General features: G+C 35.8%; 3 protein-coding genes across 12 annotated transcripts; 2 read left to right on the plus strand and 1 right to left on the minus strand.

Moving 5' to 3' along the window:
* Window positions 1-1,618: 1,618 nt before the first annotated feature.
* LOC102626994 (uncharacterized) lies at window positions 1,619-11,514 on the plus strand. Of its 6 annotated transcripts, XR_008055646.1 has the most exons (5): window positions 1,619-2,109; window positions 2,770-2,981; window positions 3,209-5,322; window positions 5,484-5,696; window positions 6,137-6,338. XR_008055646.1 is itself a non-coding variant. In XM_052443106.1 (4 exons), exons 2-3 carry the CDS (start codon window positions 2,897-2,899, stop codon window positions 10,830-10,832), a joined length of 2,181 nt encoding a protein of 726 aa, XP_052299066.1. In that variant the 5' UTR covers window positions 1,913-2,109; window positions 2,770-2,896; the 3' UTR covers window positions 10,833-10,855; window positions 11,262-11,514. The 6 variants fall into 6 exon arrangements, 4 of the variants coding, with proteins under 4 accessions (XP_052299066.1, XP_052299065.1, XP_006480360.1 ...); XM_052443106.1 differs by lacking the exons at window positions 3,209-5,322; window positions 5,484-5,696; window positions 6,137-6,338 and adding exons at window positions 8,882-10,855; window positions 11,262-11,514 and having other exon boundaries at window positions 1,913-2,109; window positions 2,770-3,126; XM_052443105.1 differs by lacking the exons at window positions 2,770-2,981; window positions 3,209-5,322; window positions 5,484-5,696; window positions 6,137-6,338 and adding exons at window positions 8,450-8,799; window positions 8,882-10,855; window positions 11,262-11,514 and having other exon boundaries at window positions 1,917-2,109.
* A 1,358-nt stretch (window positions 11,515-12,872) lies between these two features.
* Window positions 12,873-15,859, plus strand: LOC102628842 (uncharacterized). 5 transcript variants are annotated; one of them, XM_025099856.2, is made up of 3 exons: window positions 12,873-13,686; window positions 15,113-15,171; window positions 15,333-15,859. In XM_025099856.2, exons 1-2 carry the CDS (start codon window positions 12,976-12,978, stop codon window positions 15,128-15,130), a joined length of 729 nt encoding a protein of 242 aa, XP_024955624.1. In that variant the 5' UTR covers window positions 12,873-12,975; the 3' UTR covers window positions 15,131-15,171; window positions 15,333-15,859. The 5 variants fall into 5 exon arrangements, with proteins under 5 accessions (XP_024955624.1, XP_052299407.1, XP_024955622.1 ...); XM_052443447.1 differs by lacking the exon at window positions 15,113-15,171 and having other exon boundaries at window positions 15,333-15,858; XM_025099854.2 differs by lacking the exons at window positions 15,113-15,171; window positions 15,333-15,859 and adding an exon at window positions 14,896-15,097.
* A 132-nt stretch (window positions 15,860-15,991) lies between these two features.
* LOC102628544 (disease resistance protein At4g27190-like) lies at window positions 15,992-21,735 on the minus strand. Its single transcript, XM_006480302.3, has 5 exons — window positions 18,631-21,735; window positions 17,902-18,390; window positions 16,836-17,660; window positions 16,668-16,761; window positions 15,992-16,499 (listed from the first exon to the last, which is right to left on the minus strand). Exons 1-4 carry the CDS (start codon window positions 21,517-21,519, stop codon window positions 16,675-16,677), a joined length of 4,290 nt encoding a protein of 1,429 aa, XP_006480365.2. The 5' UTR covers window positions 21,520-21,735; the 3' UTR covers window positions 15,992-16,499; window positions 16,668-16,674.
* Window positions 21,736-26,791: the final 5,056 nt, after the last annotated feature.

A 26,791-nucleotide genomic window follows, 5' to 3' on the forward strand; every position in this document is an offset into this window, starting at 1 on the left:
TTAATGTTGTTGGGTTTTAAATTTTTTAATTTTTAGGAAAATTTAGAAATTTTCCTCACATTACAATGTTTTATTTTCACCATTTTTTCTTATACGTAGAAATATATGCAATGTAGATTATTTAACTATTTTTTTCAGCAATATAACTTATTTATGGCGAAAATATTTCAAGTCGTGCATTCTTTTGATACCGTGTACGTCATATAGTTAGTCATGTAGGTCGTGTAAGTGATATAGTCGTGTAAGTCGTGTAGGTCATGTAAGAAATATAGTCGTGTAAGTAATATAGTCGTGTAGGTCATGTAGGTCGTGTAGTTACTTGTATATGAAATTTAATATTATTGTTTTTATTGTATCATCAGATATGGTTTTGTTACGTGTGTCTATTCTCTTCAATGGTGAATGGATTGAGCAAAATGACGAGTATAAGTTCAAAGGTTCAAAAGCTAAAAGGATAATGATACCACGATCGACAACATATGCCGCATTGGTGGAGAAGATAGCTGAAGTTATTGATATAGATACTTCGGAATTCGAAATCACAATGAAGTTCAAACTTAAGACATCTGATCCTATGCCACCAGTTACAATTCAACCAATGATGATGTGGAATTTTTTTAGATCCCAATTTAATTTCACTTCTTTTTTTAATAATTTTCATTGACATTTTCTGCATAGCAGCAAATATAAATTCTTAGCACAAATTAAGTCTTTAAAGAACTAAATTAATCTAATGATTAATGAAAAAATTCGTGTAATTTTAAAGTTGCAATTAAACATATTACAGCCATTTAAAAAGTTTTTTTCTTTTTTTCTTATCTTCAAAGTGCTTTCTTCCTCTGGCCAAGCATACAAGCATACATGAGGAATGCATGCATATAATTAATCCATGAAATCAATTAAGAAAAAAAAATATCAGCTATAGGAAATTAATGTAATGTTATACACATAAGAACACCATTCGCAGTGATACAAAATTTTCACTCATAACTAGACATATCATAACTTACCATGACTTATAATTGGAAATTAAGAATCTCTCTAATTAATAACATTTCACAAGGTAAAGGTATATGCACAATTCCAATTTATTGTGAGCCTAATTAAACTAAATGTAATGTGCAGATTCTATTGACAAGAAACAAAATGTGGAATTGAAGGTCGTGTAATTGTGTAATACAAGAAAATCGTATAATTATATAATACATGAAGGTCGTATAAACGTGCAATACATGAAGGTCGTGTAATCGTGCAATACATGAAGGTCGTGTAATCGTGCAATACATAAAGGTCGTGTAAACAACCTTGAATCTTACATAACCTTACAGAACCAAATCTTGTGTTACATAACAAATTTATAATCAGCACAATCCATTAATTTTTCACAATTTGCATGCAGCAAAACAACTAGAAATTTATTTTCGAATATGTTATGAGAGACCCACAACTAATTAATCTATTTTTTCAATATAAAACCCTAACTTTTTGTTTTTTTCCCTTGAATATTAACAAGAAAACTAATTACATGGAATTACTTGTCTCAACTAGTTAAATTCTGACAATTTTGCAGTAAATGATCAACTCTCTTCGGCGATTATGTAGTGACGAACTATGCTTCACTTTCTCAGTTGTGGCAGCTTCCCCTTCTCAGGCTTAGTTTGCTCGTGTTGAAGTTTGATTTACCATGTATGGAGAATGAATGTTTGTTTTGGTAGAGGTGATGCCGGTGAGGGAATTGCAGTGTTTGTTTGTTTGAGTTTGATAATGGAGGGAATTGCAGCAGATGAGTGTTTGTTTGCTTCAGTAGAGAAGGGAGAGGTGCTGTCCGTTGAGTTGAAATGTTTTAAAATGAGGATAGCTTAATAATTTTTTATCAATTTTTAAAGGATATCGATGGAAATTTTGACAAAAACAGATTTTAAGATTTTAGGGTATTAAGATAATTTTTGAAGTACGGAGGTGTACCAGGCGCAATTGGCACGGGAAATAACTCTCTGTTCTCTGTCTGTTTCTTTCTTGTTGTAGCGGTTTCGTGTGAATGCTGAGAGCCCAACTAGTACTACAAAATTTTGAAGTTTTGAGGCATCTTTACTTCACTTTTATCAAAATGTAATTACCCACTTCGTTAATTTCTAGGGTTTCATGTTAATTTTGACTCAGGGTTTCTATCTGCTTTTCACCTTTTTAGCGAATAAACGTTTGAACTTTATTTGATTAGTTGTGTGTTTTGGGCATGTTTTGTGAAAATTCTTCTGGGTTTGCAGGTCTATTTATTTTCTCTCTGTTTTGCTGCTGGGAAGATTTAAAGCTTGGAATGGAAAGGAGAAGTCCTTTTTTTTTTCCTTTAATAAGTGTTGAAATAGGAATATTGACTGAACGTTAGGCTGTGTAATGCGTGCATTTAAGTAATGGCAATTTCTTTAATTTTTTTATGCGTTACGGGTAGCCTAATAATCAGTTTCATTAGGCTTAAGGGGTTGTTTTCTTGGGACATATGTATCGAGATTAGCAAATTTGATATTTGTCTAAAGCTGTAATTTTCACTTAATTTAAGCAAAAAGTGTGATTTTGTTTATCTTCAGTTCTGTTGTAAGCAAGGAAAAGTGTTTCAATTCATGTTTTCTTTTCTTTTACTTGCCTTTTTCGGTCCTTTGGTAGATTCTATGAAATTTTTATTAACTGCAATGGTTTGGAAATCATTAGCTTTGTTCTTTTGCTTTTCGGTTGGTTTAGTACTACAGTTTCTTATATTCAGTTTGACTTTCCCAGGTCATGGCGGGGAACAAGATTATAGCAATTTGTCAGTTGGGTGGTGAATTTGAGACTGGCGAGGATGGTTCATTGTTAAATAAGGGTGGTGACGCCGGACGCGCATGCCATTGATGTTGATGACCAAATGAAGTTCAATGATTTTAAGACAGAAGTGGCTGAGATGTTTAACTGTAGTTTTAATACGGTTTCGCTCAAGTACTTCCTCCCAGGTAACAAGAAAACTCTAATAACAATCTCCAATGATAAGGACCTGCAGAGGATGATTAAATTTAACTGGGATTCTGTCACTACCGATGTTTTTGTTATATTGGAAGAAATTGTCGAGCGTGATGTCTCGAACATGCCTGCCAGTAGGTAGTTTTCTCTATGTCTGGGCTGACATTTTGAATCATATTTGGATCAGTCACTATAAGCTTGGTAATCCTTGATTTTACAGATCGAGCAGAACAACTCAGTCAGAAGCAGTGCCTCTGGTTAATGTTGTTGAAGACATGGTCGATGGTAACATCATCCCACTTGGTGCGGCTATTGATGTCGAAGTCGATTCCAACCGTATTGATGTGAACATTGATGATACAAAGATCAATCTCCCAGCTGAAATATCGCCCATTCTTCCTATTGTTGGTTCCAATGATGAGGAACATGTTAAAGCTACATCTGGGCTGGGTGCAAATACTACCTCTTCCGCTAGCTGTTCAATATTTGGTTCGTCAACTTCTATGGCAAAACCATTTGGTTCAGTGCCTTCATTGGGATTAATTTTTTCTACTTCATCATCAGAAGCCAACTCAATTAGCTCAAGCAGTGGTACTATGAGCAATGTGTCAGGTGCCTGTTTGCAAAGCCCTAATACTTCAGTATTTGGTTCCACATTTAACATTACACCTGCTGGTTCAGCTTTTGATCAGCAAGCCATGTCACCTCCATCTAGCTTTGTGTTCGGTTCAACCCCTTCGGCAGGAGCCAATTCGTTCCAATTGGGAAGCCAACAGAATCTGGCGACTACCTCCTCATTGGCCACTGGCGTTAATGACTTCCCGTTGGGCACTGGTGGTTATGACAAAGCCCCAACAGAGAATGAAAGTCTGTAAACAATGGAAGAAGTAATTCATCAAATCTCATTTCAATTGGTAATTTGGTTTCCATGAGGAGGCGGTTATTTGCAATTGCTGGAAAGATGATTTAATAGAGAAGATTGACAGCATGATTGGTCAGAGCGGTGATTGTTTGGTGCTGGCAAAAATAGTCAGTCGTGTCAGGCTCTGTTAATATGCCTGAGAAAAATAGTGGGAAGATATTTTTCTTATCCATAAAAGTTGCAATCTTTACATTATATACTAGTCTGACTAGGCTATATAAGGAAGCTATAGGAAACTAGGAAAAATAAGCTATACAAGGAAAGGAAATAAATATATGCTATACAAGGAAAAAATAAATACATGTGCACAAAATTAGGCTATAATCTCTGACTTTCAACAATGCCAATGTCTAATCTGTTCTCTCCTTTCTTCTGGTGGGTGAGTTTTTTAGTTACCCTGCCTGAGTTGTCACAATTTTGTATTAATCTTCATTACTTCATAGGAAATCCAAGAACGTATGTGGTGTATTTTAGTTTATGATAGGGTTTTAGGTTGGGCGGTTGTATCGTAGATCCTGTCTCGCTGTACTTGTGTGATATGTAACATGAAAGCAATGTAATGAATCTTATGGTCAGTCTTCCTTTTGATTTTTAATTTGCATTTGTTGTTGTTAAGACTTCCCCCCCCCCCCCCCCCCCCCCCAAAAAAATCTCATACTTATTGAGGCATTCACCAACAAAATGTCTATGGTGGAAAGATGTTACTTATCTGCATTTTGAAATTGCCTTTAGTAAGGAGTTGATTTAATGGCTTGTCCACGTATGTAGAGGAGTAGAATTAAAATTTTATTGGATATTTGTTGGCTTATGTATGTAGTTTAAATTCTTTTACCTTTTGACATATGTACTTGTTTTATACATGCAGCGGTGGTGTTCTTTAGTGTGAAGCATGAGGCCAACCAACTAGATTATACTTCATGGAAACCATAGATATATATTTATTCATACATTTTAATTGCTCAAGTCTTTTTAACAGATTGCATGAGAAAGACTCAAACACAGATATCACTAGGTGACATTGGCAATGAAGAGCATGCCTACAGGAAAATCAGATTGAGAGCTGAGGATGTCCAAGAGAGGAATGTTTTGACTCCGTCGAAGGGAAGAATATTTTGACTAACTTCTGGATATGGTTTAATGGATGGGAAATGTTTTGTTTGCTTTCACAAATTTTCACTCTGCTCGTGGCATGTTAGCAATTTTCACCGTTTCTTTTGAATTATTTGGGGCATGGATTTCACTACAGACAAGCTGAGGTCTTTGGTTGGGAAGTGGCATACCTTGATTGAAGCTTATGTGGATGTCCAGACCACTGATAACTTCCCATTGAGGTTGTTCTGCATTGGATTCACCAAGAGACTTCCAAACCAGGTTAGGAGGGCTTACCATGCACAGACAGCCAGATTAGACAGGTAATTGATATGAAGTATAATGTTATTCAATTCAATTAGTACTTATATATTTTCTATTTAGTGGCTACAACTAATTTTACAAGTATAAATTAATATCTTTTCAACCATATCTAACTTTTTATTGATACAATGTTTACGGAGTCCTTTTTTTTTTTTTTAAGATTCATTGCAAGAGGAGGGAGATCATGGTTTCTCGGGCAGTGTCCTGTGATCTTATGGGTTCAGCTTAAAAGTTCATTGCTTAAATGATTGGAAGGAAGAGAGATCGAGAAGGCAACCTTAAGCAAATAAGCCCTCACAAAATCTGTTTATTTGCAAAGTGAAGATCCTGAAACATCCCAAGTTTGATCTTGGAAACTAGAAAGTTGATGGAGGTTTGTCCTTTTTCTCTCTCTCTGTCTCTCTATATCTCTACGCTCCCTTGGTATCTGCTTCTGATTTAGTTGGTGTGAAAATCCATTGAAATGTAGATGGAGAGATACTGCTTGGATCATGCATGTATGTTCAAATATAACTTGTTTGCATTTTCTCAATATCTAATTAACACAAAATTCTTGACTATTTTACTTTTTCCCGGGGCCTCTAAGAACAGAACTCCTAGGTTGGCTGCACTAGTCCTTGCATCAGCTTCTCAAGAGCCTTAAAGGACTTCTTTCGTTATTCAGAAGTGGCATTTTATTTCATTTTACGTGACAAGTTCATATCATTTATTTTCACCATTGATTGATATATTTCATGTTCGTTATTTGTCTACACTAGAATGTCTGTGTGTCAACTACCTTTTACCGACTGTTATGTTGTTTTCTTTCTGTAGGTTCATAGGGGGATTATTCTGCGGATGTTGGTGTGAAGATGGAGAGGGCAGCTGCTGAGCCCATGCCTGAAGCACCAACTGAAGTGATTGGAGCTCGAACTTGAATGAAGAAATTTTCCATTTTTGTTTGGGATTTTTATCGTATCATTTCTTCAAGAATTGTAAAATATCAAATGAATGGAAGAAGTATTATTCTCTATCATTTTACTACTATAACTTTGCTAAATCTTTTATTTTACTACTTTTTTTTTTATTAAAACCATTAGTTGATTAGTTAGTCTTTTTTTTTAAAGAATAAATTATTAGACTGCGTGTTTCTTTAACAAAAATATTCGGTGTTATTCTTGTTAATTTATTAGGTTATTCATAAATTGATGGTTAAAACTATTATTTAACAATTTAGGAGCATAACAATAATTTCATGTCTAGTATTTGATATTTTTATTTGTGTATTTTTCCACAAAGAATAAAATTAATCTTTTATTAGTCAACTAATTGGTCAACTAATAATCCTAATAGAAAAATAATAAAATGAAAGGTTTTGTAAAGTTATAACAGTAAAATGATAGATAATAATATTTTTTTGCAGTCATTTGATTTTTTTACAATTGTTGAAATAATGAAGTGATAATAACTTTTATTTTTTTAAAAAAAATTGGGGTTTCCAGCTACTATTCTGAACTGGGCTGTTTTGTGTGATTTGAACTGAACATGTGTGTTGTATCAAGTTGTTTGCATGGATATTTTATTCTAGCTGAGTTGAAATGGTTACAGTGGTTTCTAAGGTATGAACATCAGTGCTTTTTGCCTTAATCATCTAGCGGACTGGATTCAATCCAAATTATGAATGTCTCGAGTTCACTTCTGTTTATCGAATATTCACAACACCCGGGGCTATTAACACGCCCATGCCCTCAACAACCTTGAGGGTATAGATTCGAGTTTCAATGTAGATCCTGCATTAGGACTTGACTCTTATGTATAATGAGGGTTAGTAGACTCTTCCGTAGTAGGGTTGAATTGATTTATCTCTAATATTAATAGTGAGGTAAGATTTTTCTCTAGTTTTAAGTGATGGTTGACATTCGAGTTGTACTGTAATAAGATTATTCAGGAGAGTTTTGATTAATTTTTAATTATAAATATCCATAGCGCTCTGATTCTAATATATCAAAAAAAAAAAATTCACAACATCCATTGACAATATAAGATGATGATAATAATAATAATATGTTTAACATTCATTGTCGTGTAAATGATATTAATTAATTTTATTATTAATCATTATAATTTTTGAAATCAATCAATGGATGACACTTAACAGTCTATAAAACCTTAGAAAATTTCAGGTCATTCCAATTAGAGTGGAATTGGTTTCAAAATAGGATTCTTTAAATTTGGTAATTAAAAAAAGAAAATCTTTAGGAAAGGAACCCACCGCTAACATGGGTCCCGCTAAAATCCATCAATCTACGTGGCGAGCCCAGCCAAAACCCTAAGATCATGATGACGTGGCACCAGCCACGATTGGTACGTAATCCAGTCATATTTATGAAAATACTAAATAATAACCTAATTTTGCTAAAAACATTAAAAATTAAATAGAAAAAATAACCGTCTCTCTTTCTTCTTCTCCTCTCCTTCTGTGTTTCTAGTTTAGGGTTTTGTGTGATTTGGTGAATGGTGAGGGACCAATTATTACTACGAAATTTGAAGTTTTTGAGGCATCTCTACTTCAGTTTTATGAAAAGGTAAGTACCCACTTCGCCAATTTCTGGGGTTTCATGTTTATTTTGACTTAGGGTTCCTATTTGTTTTTGACTTTCGTAACCGTGAACTTTATCTGATTAGTTGTGTGTTTTGGGCTTCTTTTTTTCCAGCTTTTTTTTTGGGGGGGAGATTTTGATTTTTTTCTTTTCCTTTTTTTGGCTGCTGGGAAAACTCAGGGCTTGGAAATTGGAATGGAAAGGAGATTTTTTTTTTTAAGTATACAGTTACCCAAATAGTCAGTTTCATTAGGCTCAAGCAATTTGATCAAGTGTTTTCTTGGGACACGTCTATTGAGATTAGTAAATTTGAGATTTGTCTAAAATTTGAAGCATTTCGCTTAGATTTAGCACAGAGAGGGATTGGGTTAACTTCGGTTCTGCTGCGTGCAATGTAAAGTGTTCCAGTTCATGTTTTCTTTTCCTTTCCTTTCACTTATTTCTCTTTCGATAAATTCCAGTTCATAGTACTAGAAATCGTTTGCTCTGTTCTTTCTCTTGTCCGTTGATTTAGTACAGTTTCTTATATTCAGTTTGACTTTGCCAGGTCATGGCGGGGGACAAGATTATAGCGATTTGTCAGTTGGGTGGTGAATTTGAGACTGACAAGGATGGTTCATTGTCATATAAGGGTGGTGATGCGCATGCCATTGATGTTGATGAGCAAATGAAGTTCAATGATTTTAAGACAGAAGTAGCTGAGATGTTTAACTGTAGTTTTAATGCGATTTTGCTCAAGTACTTCCTCCCAGGTAACAAGAAAACTCTCATAACAATATCCAATGATAAGGACCTGCAGCGGATGATTAAATTTAATGGGGATTCTGCCACTACTGATGTATTTGTCATACTGGAAGAAATTGTAGAGCCTGATGTCTCGAACATGCCTGCCAGTAGGTAGTTTTCTCTATGTCTAAGCTGACATTTTGAATCATGCTTGGATCAGTTGCTATAAGTCTGGTAATCCTTGATTTTGCAGATCGAGTAGAACAACTCTGTCAGAATCAGTGCCTCCGGTTGACGTTGTTGACGACATGGTCGATGGTAACATCATCCCACTTGGTGCATCTCTGGATGACGTAGTTGATACCAACCATATTGATATGAACATTGATGACACACAGATCGATCTCCCAGATGAAATATCGCCCATTCTTCCTCTTACTGGTTCCAATGATGAGAAGCATGTTAAAACTGCTCAGCAGTGGCAGAATACTATCACAGGTGTAGGCCAACGTTTCAGCAGTGTTCATGAGTTCCGTGAACTGCTACGCAAATATGCCATTGCACATCAATTTGCTTTCAAGTATAAAAAGAATGATAGTCATCGTGTGACTGTTAAATGCAAAGCAGAAGGTTGTCCTTGGAGAATTCATGCATCGAGACTGTCAACTACTCAACTAATTTGTATCAAGAAGATGAATCCAACACATACATGCGAAGGGGCTGTTGTGACTAATGGGAATCAGGCAACTAGGAGTTGGGTGGCTAGTATTATTAAGGAGAAGCTGAAAGTTTTCCCTAACTACAAGCCCAAAGATATTGTCAATGATATCAAACAGGAATATGGGATCCAACTAAACTACTTTCAGGCCTGGCGTGGGAAAGAAATAGCGAAGGAGCAGCTTCAGGGCTCTTACAAAGAGGCATATAATCAGCTACCCCTTTTCTGTGAGAGGATAATGGAGACCAATCCTGGTAGTCTTGCAACTTTCACCACTAAGGAGGACTCAAGTTTTCATCGTCTCTTTGTCTCATTCCATGCATCATTGTACGGCTTTATTCAAGGTTGCCGGCCTCTCCTTTTCCTGGATAGTGTACCTTTAAAGTCAAAATATCAGGGTACTTTGTTGGCTGCAACAGCTGCAGATGGGGATGATGGAGTGTTTCCTGTTGCTTTTGCTGTAGTAGATGCAGAAACTAATGATGACTGGCATTGGTTTTTGTTGCAATTGAAGTCTGCATTATCAACAGCAACTTGTCCCATAACATTTGTGGCAGACAAACAGAAAGGTCTGAGAGAGTCTATAGCTGAGATATTTAAGGGTTCATTCCATGGTTATTGCCTACGATACTTGACCGAACAACTTGTAAAAGACTTGAAGGGGCAGTTTTCTCATGAAGTGAAGCGGCTCATGATTGAGGATTTTTATGCTGCTGCATATGCTCCAACACCTGAAGAATTCGAAAGGAGCATTGAAAGCATCAAAAGTATTTCTTTGGAAGCGTACAATTGGATCCTACAGAGTGAGTACCTGAATTGGGCAAATGCATTCTTCCAGGGTGCAAGATATAACCATATGACGTCAAATTTTGGAGAGCTGTTCTACAGCTGGGCGTCAGATGCCAATGAATTGCCAATAACACAGATGGTTGATGTGATACGGGGTAAGATTATGGAGTTAATTTACACAAGGCGAACAGATTCCAACCAGTGGCTGACAAGATTAACACCATCCGTGGAAGAAAAGCTAGAAAAGGAGAGCTTGAAGGTCCGTTCCCTGCAAGTGCTATTGTCAGCTGGGAGAACATTTGAGGTTCGTGGTGACTCTATTGAAGTGGTTGATATTGATCACTGGGATTGTAGCTGCAAAGGGTGGCAACTTACTGGTTTACCATGCTGCCATGCTATTGCTGTCCTTAGCTGTATTGGGTGTAGCCCGTATGATTATTGTTCTAGATACTTTATGACTGAGAGCTACAGATCAACATATTCAGAGTCAATAAATCCTATTCCAGATTTTGATAGGCCTGCGATGAAAGATTCTTCTCAGCTTGCAGTTACTGTAACCCCTCCCCCTACTCGCCGTCCGCCTGGCCGACCTACTACCAAGAAAATTGGTACCCAAGATGTGATGAAGCGTCAACTCCAGTGCAGCAAATGCAAGGGTCTGGGACACAATAAATCCACTTGCAAAGAGACCTTGTAGAATGTGAGACGCTGAATATTTATGTAAGATTCGTGCTCAAACCTCTGGTTTACGTTAGTTTACGTTAGCATGTAAAATAATCACTAGTTATATAGATGAATCTGTCATAACATATGTATAGGAGGAACTCATGTACTAGCTGTTATAGCTTCCTGATGCATCTCTTACATTTAGGCTCTATCATTTCGATCGACTTGTCAATATGTTGATAGATGACCCAAACTGCGAGTGTATGCCTGCCTAGTTACTGATTTTTCAATAACCTGCATGATTGGATAGCTGAAAAGCCTGAAATGATAAAATTTCACACCCGCAAACATTTTAGGGGACACAATTAGATGCAGTGATACTGCTTTATTTTCCTGTTTCTGCTTTGGCTTTCAAATTTTGTTGCCGTTGTTTTTCGGCTAATTGATTTTTGTATAATAGGGGAAATATTTGCATCAAACGGCCACCAGGGTTATGGCAATCTGTACAATCTAACAACCGTTTTGAAGGAACTACAAGACTTGTGAAAACGTGTACTAGGTACTGTCAAAACTCGAAATAACAGTAAGTAGTTGTTAGGATAGAGTTAGTGGAAGGGTAGTTCTTTTATCTGTTATTCTTTCTTGAATCCACATGTTTAATTCTGCTTTGCTGGTTGTTTGTTGACAAAATGTGAAAGCATGTTTTAGCAGTATCCTGAACATTTCTTTTTTTTTTTTTTGTTCCAAATTATTTTGGCTTCTCTGGAAACTCATAAATTTTTTAGGTGGGGGTGCTGATTTCACGTAAGTAGATTTGAACAGTTAATAAAGTTTACAAATGCGAAGCGCATCATGTTGTTTGGGCGCGTCCATTCAATGACATTTTTATCACACATGAAATTTATCAATCATAATGGTGCAAGAATTTATTGAACGGATTCATCAAGATTCGGGATTGATGTCGAAGGGAATAACAAATATATTTTAATGAAAAAGAGAATTGTCTATTTTATTTTCAAAATAGAAAAACAAAAATTTGTTTTGAATTCACTAAATAAACTGATTAGTTTGTATATTTAATTGATGTAATATATGATACAAATAGGCATATTAATTCAAAAAAAAAAGGCACTATTATTAAAGTCTAATGCAAAAGCTAGAATTTAAAGATAAGGAGGGAAGTTGTCACCCAAGTCAATCAAGATCTGTATGCTTAATTAGTTCTAAACATTGAAAACGAAAAATGGAAATTCCAAACGCTAGTTACATTTTCCCCATAGTAAAAATGATAACAACATTTAGCAATGGTTTTTCCACAATTTTTGTTTCAAAAGGAAATTCTTATATAAAAGATTGATAGATGAACACTCTTCAATCCAAACAAATGAATCACAACAACTCAAAGCATATCTAATTAGAGCACCAACTGTTTTATTACAAATTCTTAAAATATGATGAATCTAAAAAATATGATCGGCTTAAGCAATATTGAATATAAAAAATATGTCAAAATAACTCAATACAAGTACTTGTACGGCCTAAGATAAATTAAAAGATCACAAAGTAGATCCGACTAGATGATCAATGCTTAACTCGATAAATTAAGTATGAGACACTATCGTTCTATTAGTTACTACCTAATTTTTCCTGACATATCACTTTACTATCAATTTTTTCCGTAAATAACATTTTCTCACCTAATGTTTTTATTTTTATTAATTTGTCACTAACCCTAACCTTGTTAAAAATGTACTAGTGTCACAATTATATTTTAAGAATTTCAGAACATTAAATAAAAATTATTATGATATTTATATTTTTATCAATTGCTTATATTAGATAAAAAGGCATTATCTCTTCGTAAATAATTAATTTTATATTTTATTTTAATTCAGAGGTTTAAATTGTACTTACCTTCCAAATTTGTGCTAAAAGTTCATCCACCATTTTTTGGGCAAAAACCAACGAATATTGCCTTGGCGTGCAAGACTACAGCACGCCTCATTTACTTATTTCTTCATAATAATGACAACAGAATTAAATGCTTAAACGACATCGTTTACTTAAAACCCTCCCCTTTTCTAATTGTGAAAAATGTCACCATCTTTCCCCAAACCCTAAATTATCAAACAAAAACCCTAAAACCCAACCCCCAAAAAAAAGAGGGAAAAAAAATGAACCATCAGCCACCGTCAACAACTCCTCGTCCTCCTCTTCCGCCGCCGTCGCCAACAACAACAACCGGAGACTGCGGAAATTGTGGGGCCCACGTAGCCACATTCCTCTTCAACGTCCGCTTACGTGGCATCCACCGAAGGGTCTGCACCAAGTGCGTCCTCAAGCTCCACCCATCGTCGTTCTGCCCAGTCTGCTTCGCCTTCTACGATTCCAGCCCTCCTCACCCTTCCAAGCGCCAAGCCTGCTCCCAGTGCTCTTCCTTCACCCACTCCCACTGCGCCACGTCACCACCATCCCCCTATCTCTGCCGCCTCTGCTCCCCCTCCTCCTCCATAACCCTAATGAACGACATGTCGTCCTCGTCCCCCAAGAGGATCGACGACAAGTCGGCCGCCATAGTTTTATGCGCCGCGAAGATTGCGTCGTCGTCTATGGCGAAGGCCGTGACCGTGGCCAGGAACGAGGCGGAGAAGAAGGTCAGAGACGCTGCCTTGGCTAGGAAGAAAGCTCGTGAGGCCTTGGAACGCGTTGGCGTTTTGATTACTAAAAATAGTAATCAAAATAATAACAATAATAAAAATAATAACAACAAAGACAGCGGCTCTGTTCTTCAGGCTTCTGGGTCTGAGAGTTTCTTCAATGCTGTTGCCAAGAAAGAAAGCTTATCTCAGGATTTCATTAACACTTCCCAGACTCCTAATAAACAAGTATAATTTCTTTTTCCTTTTCTTATTTTTTTTTTCTTTTCAAAAATTTTGGTATAGATAGATACTAGGTTGAATTAGAAGATTTTGCCTTTTTTTTTTCCTCAGTGTTTTGTGTTGTGTATTTATTATAGGGTCTGTTTGCGAATAAGGTGAAACCAGAGTGGAACGGAATCAATTAGTTGTAAAGTATAATTGGGTGAGTGAATGGTGGTTCCTAGGCATTAGTTGCGGTGTTTATCAATTGTGCTTTCAAAATCAAAATCAAGTAGAAGTACAGCGGCATATACACAAATACTCTGAGTGAAGACTTGGACTCTTTATCTAAATGTACATTTTGTTGTTCTGTAGATTATGAGAAGAAGAGATAATTTATGTAATTCAGTTCTTTCTAGTTGAGTTGAGTTCAGTGCCGTGAGGCCAATTGTACTTTTGGTTATGCTCTTTTTTTTTCTAATTTTTTGGTGCAAATACAGATATAACAGTTAATTTCTTTTTCCAATTTCTTTTTCCATTGTCCTTTTCTTCCTTCAAATGCAAGGATGAATGTAGGTATATATATATTTTTTTCTCCCACAATTGTGAGGATGAATGTAGTTATTGGGTTGCCATGAAAAAAATATGGCATGTCTTGTTTTCAGTTGTTAAGAAAAAAAGTTCATCACTATATAATCAGTGTTTGGTTTCGCCTTCAGTTATTTGCCGCATTTCTTTTATATGCCCATAACTCATGGTTGATGGAACATAATTTGAGTCAATGGCATGGATTTGTTAAGAAACCCTCATTTTGGAACAATATTACTATAAGATGTTTTATATATGCTTTACTGTTCGGTGATGAATGATCTTGCTTGCATTGTGATGTATGATGTCCGTATCTCGTATTAAGTTTGTCGTCTAGCTTCTTCTACCTTTTCAAGTACATAGCTCACACTTTAATGCTTGGTTGTCAAGGTTGAGATTTGGATGCTGTATCTTGCATTGTCAAACTTTTTCCTTTAATTTTTGGCGTCATAAGGCAAACTTTGAGTTCTTTTGATTACTTCATCGAGTCTTCCATGAAGTCTATTCACTCTGTGTTGTCAGTAGTAAATTTATGTCGTGACCTTCAGTTGAAGCTATTTGAAATCATACAACGGTTTTGAACATTTTCTTAATATATTGTTCATAATTCTGGCTTTTGATGCTTTGTACTTTTTATTTTCTGTACAGATTTCTCCTCCACTAACTTCTTTTCAGGGTAATAATCAAATACCATGAAATTTTGTTACAACGTATGCTGAAATGCAGCCTGTTTGTCTCTGTTTTTTGTGGTCTAAACATCTCAGATCCTCCTCCATTGTGGAAGAACTTTGTACATAGATCAATTTTCTCATAAGAAACAGCATTTCATTGAAGTGATTGGCCGAATTGTTTATATGGTTTGCAGACTTTGCTATTACTGTAGAAAGACTGTTTTCAGCAATCTAATTGAAGAGCTGGTTCAATGTGAGTAATTGAGTGTTTAATAGAATTTCTCATATTGAAATAACTAAACAACAATTGGTAGTGCTGCTTGCTTACTTTTTTCAACAATGTTGTTAGACAAATACCACTTTGTTTATCAACTCCATCTGCATAATTTTCAACCAAGTTGATATTTCTAGCAGGTTCAAGAATTAAAATGTAACCTGTCATAGGTTTAACGATTAGAGGCCTCAGTATAGACAAAGGCTGCAGCTCCCAAAGCATTTTATCATCAAGGCTGCTCTACACTTCTTGTCCATCTGCGCAGCAGAGCTCTCTCCTTTTATCACTTTTGAGGGAAAACGCAAAAGTTGATAGCAGCTGGATCTGCAGGCAATCTCCCATCCGAAACAAAACAAAATCTCAGCTACTATCTTGCCAGCAAGTAGATAAACAATAGGAGATGGGTGAAAAATTCGCAATGCTTGTGTTCCTTTAGACCTTAATTCTTCAATGCTCATCCTATTTTTCTCTTCCAATAATAAAGTGCACAATATTGAAGAATGCTGCTCCCTCCCGTACAGATTTAAAATGATGATGTATGAAAGCATGCTTCAGAAATGTAAGTTGGCAGCAACCCCTAAAGCCCAACTCACAGCTAACTCCGGAGGCTGATGAAAAATCTTCAGATTCAGAAGAAACTCCCAAGAAGCCTGCAGCAATAAACCTGATCCGTGGCTCTATCTTTGACTTCGATTGGAATGAGGAATACCCAGAAGCATGAGATGAAGCATAGTTTCAGGACTCAAGAGGAACCAAAAGAATAACTTTCCCGAGTACCATTGGAAATAAACACTACCCATGGATCAATATTTGATACATTCACCATAAATTTATTGCATATAATTCAAGGGGTACACAGAAATGGTAAATTAACACACCTTTAGTTTAAGGATACAAATTGTCCTTCAGCATAAGATCAAATGTAGGAAACACAAATATCCCAGAGATAGCTTCTCAAAAGAATGGCCTGATAAATCTTCTTGAACAAGCCAAATGAAAATAACAGCTTAAAAAAAGCCACTCATAGATGCAGCTAACGCACAAACTAAGAAAATAAACGTCCTTCACGCACTAGAGCAAAACAAAACCAGAGCTTTAACAGAATCTACAGGACAACAAGCCAAGAGCATCACGACGGAGCATGGGCAAAAGGTCAGAAGGAGAGTCACTGCACCAGAAAAAACCAGCAGCTTGCGCACCCAAATTGGCAACTTTGTCCGCAACACAATTCCCTTCACGAAAAGCATGTGTAAATCTAACCACCATCACATACTAGATGAGTTGCACAATTCTGTAATCCAATCCTCCTGTTTTTAAGATGAAGAACAGAAAGCATTGAATTGAATTCTATAATCCGATGAAATTGTTGAGGGCATATCATCATAGAAAAATAAAAATGATGTTAGAAATAAAAGGTTGAAATGCAAATCCGAAAAAGATTGATTCGACAAAGAAGTGAAATGAAAATTAATTACCTGGATTTCATTCTTCAAGTTCACAACTCCTCCAAGTACCGAAAGGCCTATTAGAATAGTAGGTGTTTGAGTAAGATGATGACCGCTCCAACAGCTAGAAAAAGAAAAAAATCTCATTAGTTTGTTTAAATTAATTACACACACACACACACACACACACACACGTACCTTTACTCTATGTAATTGTCGTATGGTTGTGTTAAGGTCACCATCCCAACACGGAGGCCCTGTGTCTCTGTACATGACGTCTACTCTTGGCGGTGTGCTTAATTCTCCTGTAGTGAAAATGTTCATCTTGGGACAACCAACCACAAATAAATATTCCAAAGATGGAAACTTGAAGATGTAATTGCCAGAGCAGAAGCTTGCGAGACTATCTAAATCAACCAGAGACAACCTCTTTAATTTGCTGAAAACAATCTCTTCTTTTGCTAATTGGTTTCCCTCACTTTTTACAACTTGTGTCATTGCTCTGCATCCAAATACCTGCATCTTTACAAGTGCCACCAGACTTTTTGCTGCAGAGGATGCTACTAAGTTTATCAACTTCTTGCAACTGGAAACTTCTAGACTTGTTAGATTCCAGAAAGATACTGATGATGATGGCAATAGAATTAAAAGACTGTCACACCCATGTATGAGTACATCATCAACATATTGAAACATGGAGTCCATTTGGGAGTCTTGTTTCCACAGTTGATTCAGATTATTTAGTCTCCACAGCCAAAAATATTTGATCTGGGCGAGCTTTCCCACATGTTGATCCAAGTGTCCATCATTTGAGAGTATCTCCTCGTATGAACAATGATGCAATCTGAGTTTTTCCAGATTATGAAATCTCTCAAGTAAACCAAGTGGAAAACCAGCAGCGGAGGCATCAAATTTAAGTTGAAGAACTTTAAGACCGCCAAAAAGATGTTGTGGGAAATCGCCATGCCAAATCATTCTGATGTCTTTTCCATCTAATCCCAGTTCCTCCAAGTTGGGAAAGACCTGATCATCATATGAATCAGATAATTTAAACTAATTAAGTTATGTTGGTCATTCAAGCAACAGGTTTTATTTCTTTTATGGTAGAAAAAATAACTTCTTTTTTTTTTCTTTCACGTTATAAAATGCATGCATATTATTGTAGGCTATAGTTTAATAAATCCTCAACCTTTAAAAAAACTGTCGCATGCATAGTATGAAAAATTTTGATTAAAAATTAAAAAATATAAAAATGATTTCATACCTTTTCGGGCAAGAAAAGGGGCTGTTGTGCTGGGATATCAGGTTTGTCCTCCTCACTACTCTCGCAAAAGCTAAACAATTCCGAATCAAATACAGTTACTTGGTCACAAGCTGACACATCCAATAATTTTAATGCCGGCCATTCTGACGTATGCATTCCAGGATATAAGCATTTAAGTTCAGGTAGGCCTACGAGCCTCAGAATGGTCACCTGCGGAAAGACAAAATTAGGGGGAACTTGATCATCTGCTCCTTCCTTGGAAATGATCTCCTGCAAACCCTTGCAGTAGCGAATCTCCAGGTGTTGTAGATGCTCAAAACTTCCGAGCATAGATGCTGAAAATATGTATTTTAATTTGGGACATTTCCTCAAGATCAATCGTGTTAGATTTTGAAAGCAAAGAAACATGGCAACAGGAAGTTGATTGTGCCAAATCTTTTCGATATTAACTTTATTCATCTCCAAAACCTCCAAATTGGACAACGCTACCTGAAAGTTACATAAAATTATTTCTCATTAATCGTTAGATCCAACGTCATGCATATATGAGGAATCGCCTAAGAATATCAATCTTCTAGTTAGACCTGATGAGAGCATGTTAATGTGTTGAATCCTTTTTCTTTATTTAATTAATGAATATGATGATACTCTCTCTTGCATTTATCATTATGTGTACGTTCTGTATACCTTAAAAACCAACATAAAATAAATTGCTAAACTTCTGCGTACCTTCTCGTTGAAAAGTGGTGAAGAAATATCAAGCTTGTCTTCCAAACTGCTGATTTTGTTGGAACACGTCTCATGCATCCCTTGTGCTTGTCTATTCTTTTTCACTTCACAGCAAAAGCTTGTAAGCTCTGGAAGACTTCCCAGACACAAAGTACTTAATTGACCAAACTCTATCTTCTGATGATCAATAGCATCATATTCTCCATCAACAACAAATATTTCTTGAATATTCCTGCAATTAATAACTGCAATCCTTTCCAGTCTTGGAAGGCATTTTGCTGCAGACAGCAAGAAGATATTACTCAACTGGTCACAAAGTTCAACTCTTATGGTTTTTAATTCATTAAAAGATTGTACGCTGAGTCGATCCTGACATATCCTCTCCAACTTAATTAAATTGTAGAGATTAAGTGACTCCAAAATTGGAAAGGCATCATCCAGAGGTACCCTTTCCTTCGAGTCAACGATACACATGAAGTCAGGATTATTTTGCACATGCAAATGCTTCAACTGCAAAAAACCCTCCCTGTCCAAATCGAAAAGAACATTCTTTACATCTTGCGACTTGTCCAGACACAAGTATTCAACATCCTTGATGCCCTGCAATTTCTTCGAGCAAATGGACACAGAATTAAACTTGAGCTTCAACGTCCTCATGGTCTCATGATCATCGATCGCAAATAGTGCCCAGCTCAATTTAAAGCAATAATCATTGTTGGTTGCTGCAAGAGGCAGGAATGATGAATCTCCTACTGATATTTTAAACCTTTCCAGCTTTCTGGCGAAAAAGCCTTCTGGTAAAACATTGTCATTTTTAACATGTACTTCTAAAGTGGTCAACCGAGGCAAATGCATCAACTCATCAAGCCTAGCATTAATTCTTTCACTATTGGGTCCTTCATCATCCCACTCAACAAAGCAATTGCTCATATATAATTCTTCTAAACGAACCAACCTTGATATGACATTAGGTGCAATAACTTTTAATTTGAAACAGTTGGACAAATCTAACTGCCTTAGCTTAGTCAAGTGACCCAGTTCTTCAGGCAACATTACAATAACAGACCCCCAAAAACTAAGGATTTCTAGATTCTTCAGCTTTCCAATGATGGCTATGTCATCCAACATGCATTCAACTAGACATAGTGTCTGAAGATTTACAAGGAGATCAATGGAAGATGGCAACAAAAGTAACTGCATTCTAGTGAAATCTACAACTCTAAGCTTTCTCATCCCTGTGAAAAAGTTACATGGATTATTGATTTCAAAAAAAGAATCCTTAGGATTGATGTGTAAAAATTCAAGCCGCAGACATTCCAAGCCTTCAGGAAGTTCATGAATACTACAGCCTCTTAAAGAAATTGCATAGCACTCTTTTAGCGCAATGTCATCTGGCCATTCCCACACATCCTCATTTCTCACTAAAACCGCATGTTGGTCACGGCATGCAATTGATATGGCAACATCACGAATGACATCATGCATAGACAATTGTTGATTGCTGTCACCCTCAAGCAACAAACAAGAGTCTCTAAGTTCATGGACCAATGCATATAATTTGTTTCGTGCATCCTCCAACTTATTTGCCTTTTGAAGTATGCCCAAGCCCATGCAGCATTGGAACAAGTATGAAGTGCAAATAGAATTCCCCAGTAGACTACAGAGCATAAAAATTTTCTTGAGTTGCTCACCTTTTAAATTCTTGAAACTCAGCTCAATCGTTGAATACGCCTCTGCCGGCACTCCTTCGAAGTTTACCTCTGAAGGCATTCGGAGTTCTTGCAAGGCACTCTTCCATTCAGGCACACTCTTATTTCTCAGTGCCCTTGCTATTGTAGTTAAGGCAATGGGCAAACCTTTACATGCCTGGGCTACTTCTGTTGCCGTAGATTGCAATTCACGATTTTCGACATGATCATCAGCCATTAGCTTGAACAATCTCCAAGCTTCTTGTTCATTTAAAATGTCAATCAAGAAGTTTTTTTGGGAACCCATACGGAACAGGACGTTGCGATCTCTTGCTGTCAGCAACAATTTACATCCTTTGTGATCATCACCAAAAGGAATTCCAACGGCCTCCAAATCAACACATTTCCAGATATTATCTAAAATTATAAGGATCTTCTCCTCCTTCTTCAATCGTTCATATAGCCTACTTGCTCTTCTTGATCCAGTTTCCTCCTCTAGCACCAGACCTAATTTCTCAGCAATTTCTTGCTGATTTTTTTTTATATCTAATGTCTGGGAAGCCTCTGAAAATACCACTAGATCAAAGAGCTTGTCTTCCCTCGCTTGCCTAGCAACCTCCTTCACCAGTGTCGTCTTTCCAATGCCGCCCATGCCGTACACCCCAACGATGCTGACATTAACATCAGTCAATGCATTTTGCACAGACTTCAAAGCACAAAGCCTTGATTCGAAGGCCTCGTAGCCTTTGCGAGACTTCAGCCATATCTCCTCCGGAATGGTACGATAGGAAATCCTATCAAATCTCCCAGCTTCTTCCCGTAGCTCAACAATGGCCGCCTTCACCTCTGTCTCTGCTTTCTTGCTGAGCTGATAACGGGTCTTAAAATTAGGACACAACCCCTTCAGACAGCGCTTGTTTGTCGCTGTCTCTTCGTCTTGAATGAATTTTGCTGCCTCATCAATGATCTTTTTCACGCTACCCACCCACCTCTCAACCTTCTCTTCAATATTTTCACCATTTCTTTCAGCTTCAGAAACTCTGCGCTGAATGCTCGTGCTTTCTTCCTTGAGCTTCTCGATTTCTGCCCTGAGATTCTCAAAGTTGGCATTGTAGTCACGCAAATAACCAACTCTGCGTTCTGTTGGAGGAGCCAGGCATTTTATAACTTCTAAAACCAGAGAAAAAATCATTTCCGCCATCTTGTTGCTCAATTCTATTGTGAAGAAGACGGCAAAGTGATTTAGATATTAAGCACAGGGTTTTAAGATGCGAAGATGGAAACAACGATTCAGAAAAGGGTTTATAGATCAAGATCACAAATTATGCGAAGAGATAATGAAGATCAGATAGATGAGTGCTACAGAATAAGAAGTGATCATTGAGGTCAAAAGATAGAAGGGAAATTATCACGATGTTTTATTAAAAAAAATATTATAATACTTTGACAGTGTAACAATCGTCTATTTTAAGTTGATAAAATATATATGCTGTCTACTAAATCAGTAAGTTACCAAACTGTTATTTGCCGTTTAAATAGGATAATGCCAGAAAGGTAATTTGGTCTTTTCATATGATACAAGTGAAAATTTAAGGGTATACAAGTAATAATAAAAAAATTTAAGAGTATACAAGTGATAATTTTTAAAGATAAAATCGTCAATTCACTATTATTTAATTAACTTTTAAACGGCATATAACGGTTTGGTGGTCGGCAGATAACTTTTATCAATTTAGGATGGACGATTGATATATTCTCAAAGTGTTGTAGTATTTTTTAATAACATAATATTTATAGGGTATACGAATGATAATATCCCAAAGATGAATGAAGTGCTTCTTAATCACTTTAATATCTCATTTTCTTTTCTCGGCCGTGATAATTGCGCGTCATAATTGATGCGCAATCTCCTTTATATGTATGCTCGGCTCCTCTGATGGTGAAATATAAGGGACAAATTATTAGATATTTGGAGGGAATTGCAGCAGATACACTTTAATACTTTAAAAATTATCTCAATACCCTAAAATTAGAATTTGATAAAATTTTCATCAATACCCTTTAAAAGTTGATAAGAAATTACTAAATTATCCTTGTTTAAAAACACTTCAACTCAACCAGCATCATATCTGCTCAAATAAACAAACACTCATCTTCCATTCTCAATTCCCTCACCGACATCACCTCTACTCAAACAAACATTCATTCTTCATACATACTAAATCGAACATCAACACGAGCAAATTGAGCTTGAGAAGGGGAAGTTGCCACAACTGAGAAAGAGAAAGCTGCCATAATCGCCGGCGAGAGCTGATCCTTTACTGTAAAATTATCAGAATGTAACTACTTGAGGTAAGTAATTCCCTGTAATTAATTTTCTTGTTGATATTTAGGAAAAAAACAAAAATTTAGGGTTTTATATTGAAAAAATAAATTAATTAGTTGAGGGTCTCTCATAACATGTTCGAAAATAAATTTCTAGTTGTTTTGCTACATGCAAATTGTGAAAATTTGATAGATTATGCCAATGAACTTAGTTTCATCTATTTCGATGTCTACTACTCCAAGAAATTATGAAAAAGTCACAAACATGGTTTGAGACACATTTATATTTGGAGTTTACTAGTATTTTTATTAGAATCAGAGGTAGAGAAGATGGATTCTTGTTCAGAAGCTTGCATGTTTTAGGTATCTTAAAGGAATAAGGGAAAGTCTGAATTATAGTCCTCAAGATAGGAATGTATTTATAGACATATTCTTTATTTTCTTTGAGGAAGACTATATAATGACTTATAACCTAAGAGTAAGATAAAACTAGAGAAATAAAAGAGATCAGGTTGATGCTCAGCTTTTAACACCTGTTATAGAATAGGAAGAACAGCAACAACTAGTTGATCAACACATGATTATCCTTGAACAACCATCACTTTTAGAACCTCGTCGTAGTGGGAGGGTAACTAGGTTATCTACGAGATACATGTTTTTGGGAGAAATCTATACGGCTATCTCAGATGAACATGTACAAGATCCCACTAGTTACAACGAAGCTCTAATAGATAGAGATGTTGAATTTTGAAAAAAGGTCATGAATCAAGAAATGAAATCTATGTATTCCAATAAAGTCTGGGAACTTGTAGAGGCACCAAATTGGGTAAAACCTATAGGGTGTAAGTAGATCTACAAGAGAGAAAGAGAAGTAGACGGAAGGATGGAAACATTTAAAGCAAGATTAGTAACCAAATGGTTTACTCAGAAAGAGAGAATCGATTATGAGGAAACATTTTCTGCGGTTGCTATGCTTAAATCCATCAGGATTCTGCTCTCCATTGCTGCAGTGCTAGATTATGAAATTTGGAAAATGGATGTCAAGATAGCCTTTCTTAACGGGCATCTTGAAGAAGACATCTACATGCAGCAACCAGATGGATTCGTACAAAAGGCCAAGAACACATGGTGTGTAAGTTGCAGAATCTCATGATTAAAGCAAGCATCCTGGTCATGGAACATCATATTTGATCAAGAGATTAAATCGTTTGGATTCATTCAGAACATTAATGAATCATGTGTGTACAAAAAAATTTAGGGAAAATTTGTAGCCTTCCTAATTCTTTGTGTAGACAATATTCTCCTGATTGGAAACGATATAGGAGTATTGATTACAATAAAGATTTGATTAGCAAAATAATTTGATATGAAAGACCTGGGAGAGGCAAGTTATATTCTTAGTATCAAATTACTACGAGATCGGAAGAATAAAACTTTAGCTTTGTCTCAAGCGGTCTATATCGACAAGATATTGGTTAGTTTTAGCATGAAAAATTTTAAGACTGGTTTATTACTATTCAGACATGGAATTGTATTCTCTAAGGATCAATCACCTAAAACATCTGAAGAAATCGAGAAAATAAGACGAGTTCCCTATGCAGAAGCTGTGGGAAGTCTCATGTATGCCATGCTTTGCACTAGGCCAGGCGCCTGTTTTGCGGTAGGGATGATTAGTAGATATCAATCTAATCCTGGACCTTAATACTGGACTGCAGTCAAGCATATTATAAAGTATCTGAAAAGAACTAAAAATTATATACTTGTGTATTCTGGTGATGAACTTATTCCAGTGGGTTATACTAATTTTGATTTTTGTCAGATAAGGATTTTAGAAAATCAACTTCCAGCTATGTGTTTACATTAGGAAGTGGATCTATTAGTTGGATGAGTGTGAAACAATGTTGTATCACAAACTCCACAACTGAAGCTGAATATGTGGCTACATCTGAAGCTGCAAAAGAAGCTATATGGCTCCGCAAGTTGCTACAAAATCTTGAGGTGATGCAGTAGCTCAATCTAAGGAACTAAGGAACCACAAGAAACAAAACATATTGAGAGGAAGTAACATCTTATAAGGAAATAGTGTAGAAAGGTTATATGACAATACCCCAAATGACATTAGATGCTAAATGGCAGATCTTATTACAATGGTCATTAATGGAAAACCTTTATAACCTGCACTTAGAGCCCTAGAGCATGTGCAATATGCCAAATATACTTTGAGAGCTAGTAGGAGATTGTTGGGAAAATATGTTCTTTAAAAGCATATGTGTTTATTTAATTGTAATAAATAATTTTTTTTATTAATAAAATAAATGAGGTATTTTATTCAAATATCTTAATTGCATTAATATTTTGATTAAAGTCCATTTAATCATATTATATGTATTTATGTGATCACTATATGGATTCACAGAAGATATAAATACAAGTTATCTTATGATTAAATAAATTTAGTTCGCAGTTGATAAATAAAGTTGGACACTTTATTTAGGTATAGATTGTAATGAATTCATTAAATGATTTGTCTTAATCATGTATGAATTTATTGATGTAGTACGACTACATTGAACAGTATCACATATGAGATTTAATTAACTTTGTAATAACTGTCAGACTTATTAAATCTCATAGGCATTGATTTTACTGTAATCTTAATCTTGAGTTAATTATGATTTCATGATTGTAATTGTTATTCCATTTGAGTTACCAATGGGCACGACACATACTTGTGGTCAAGATTACCCAGTATCTTGGTGGGAGCAATTATGAATATTGGAGTTATGGATTAACAATATAGAATTTGTACAACACATCTCTTGATGGGTTTTCGACACTTGATCATAGAATTCTCTGGACATAGTGTGTCAACATATTTAGTATGCTGAAAATGATCATTAGAGAAAACCAGTAAGTATTAAGGAACAAGATGTAATTAAATTGATTGGACAGTTGAGATATCAATTTAATTAATGATGTGGTACAAATGATTGTGCAGTAAAGAAATCAATGTGGCTTGGGATGAATTATTATTCGAGCATATAATTATGGAGACCAATTCCAATCTTTTAGTGGACTAAATTTGAAATTAACTAATTAAGCTATTTTAATTACAAGCCTAATTGTTATAGCTACTATTGTATGTTCCCAAATGATCCCCGGGTTAGCTCATTTAATTGACAGCACTACTACTGGATTAATAAGCAAGATAACTAGCTATTTGGGTCAAAAGCCTAAATATATCATTTAGTGGGAGGCTCCGTTTAATTAGCTTGTGTGTAAGGGGCCTTATGTTATTTTACAAGGTGGGTCCCCTATAGAAAAAGTAAGTAACGTGAGTTTTATTTTTCATTATTTGGAGCTTAGGGTTTTCATTAAAAAGAAGATATAAAAATACTTATTTTCTCTAAAGAAAAAGAGTGCAGCCATTTTATGCAGATCAGAGAAAAAGATTTTTCTCTCTATTGTTGAGAGAAAAATTTTCTCGTGCTACTTGCTTTAATGGTGATAAAGGCGCCTACACGGCAAGTGCAGATCAAACCTGAGTCATAATCTGGAAGATCATTGGTGACAGTTCTTGATCTAACAAGCGTGGTGGTGACGGATCGTGATCTAACAGGAGTGGTGGTGATGGATCGTGATCTGGGAGCCTAAATCACTTCAGCAGAAAAAGTCAAATCGGATTTTCAAGGTACAATTTCTAGATTACAAATTTTTATATATTGTATGAGAGCGATCTTAAAAGGTTTTATAAAAATTTAAAAAACTGATTTTTCTCCAACATATTAAATATTAGGGATCATATTTAATAGACTCATTTTTAAGTGATCAAATATTATGTTACTCAGTTTAATTTTGTCACACTCTACATAGTAGTATATTGCAGATAGTACAATCATTAGTTGTGTTATTTTAGCATATAATTAGGTGGACAATTTCGTACTGATATATTAGGAGTCCTTACACTCAACCGCCATATTTAAGTGACTTTTGCACATTACAAGTTCACTATTCACAAAACTAATTATGAGGGAAGTGTGTAGAGCACTGTCTTTTTTTTCCCCCCTCTCTCTCTCTCTGTCGTTTTGTTGGTTATGTGTAGATTGTTCAGTGGTTGAGAAAGGGGCAAGTTTAAGTGGTTTAGATCA

The sequence above is a fragment of the Citrus sinensis genome, chromosome 6 (genome assembly GCF_022201045.2).
Source record: "Citrus sinensis cultivar Valencia sweet orange chromosome 6, DVS_A1.0, whole genome shotgun sequence".
Lineage (NCBI taxonomy): Eukaryota > Viridiplantae > Streptophyta > Magnoliopsida > Sapindales > Rutaceae > Citrus > Citrus sinensis.

Coding starts and splice junctions, on each gene's coding strand:
- LOC102626994 (XM_052443105.1), top strand. CDS start 8,453: ATGGCGGGGGACAAGATTATAGCGATTTGTCAGTTGGGTGGTGAATTT. Junction 8,800..8,881: donor TCGAACATGCCTGCCAGTAG/GTAGTTTTCTCT, acceptor TTGATTTTGCAG/ATCGAGTAGAACAACTCTGT.
- LOC102628842 (XM_025099854.2), top strand. CDS start 12,976: ATGAACCATCAGCCACCGTCAACAACTCCTCGTCCTCCTCTTCCGCCG. Junction 13,687..14,895: donor CCCAGACTCCTAATAAACAA/GTATAATTTCTT, acceptor TTTTCTGTACAG/ATTTCTCCTCCACTAACTTC.
- LOC102628544 (XM_006480302.3), bottom strand. CDS start 21,519: ATGGCGGAAATGATTTTTTCTCTGGTTTTAGAAGTTATAAAATGCCTG. Junction 17,661..17,901: donor CCCTTTTCTTGCCCGAAAAG/GTATGAAATCAT, acceptor TATGATGATCAG/GTCTTTCCCAACTTGGAGGA. Junction 16,762..16,835: donor GACAATTACATAGAGTAAAG/GTACGTGTGTGT, acceptor TTCTTTTTCTAG/CTGTTGGAGCGGTCATCATC.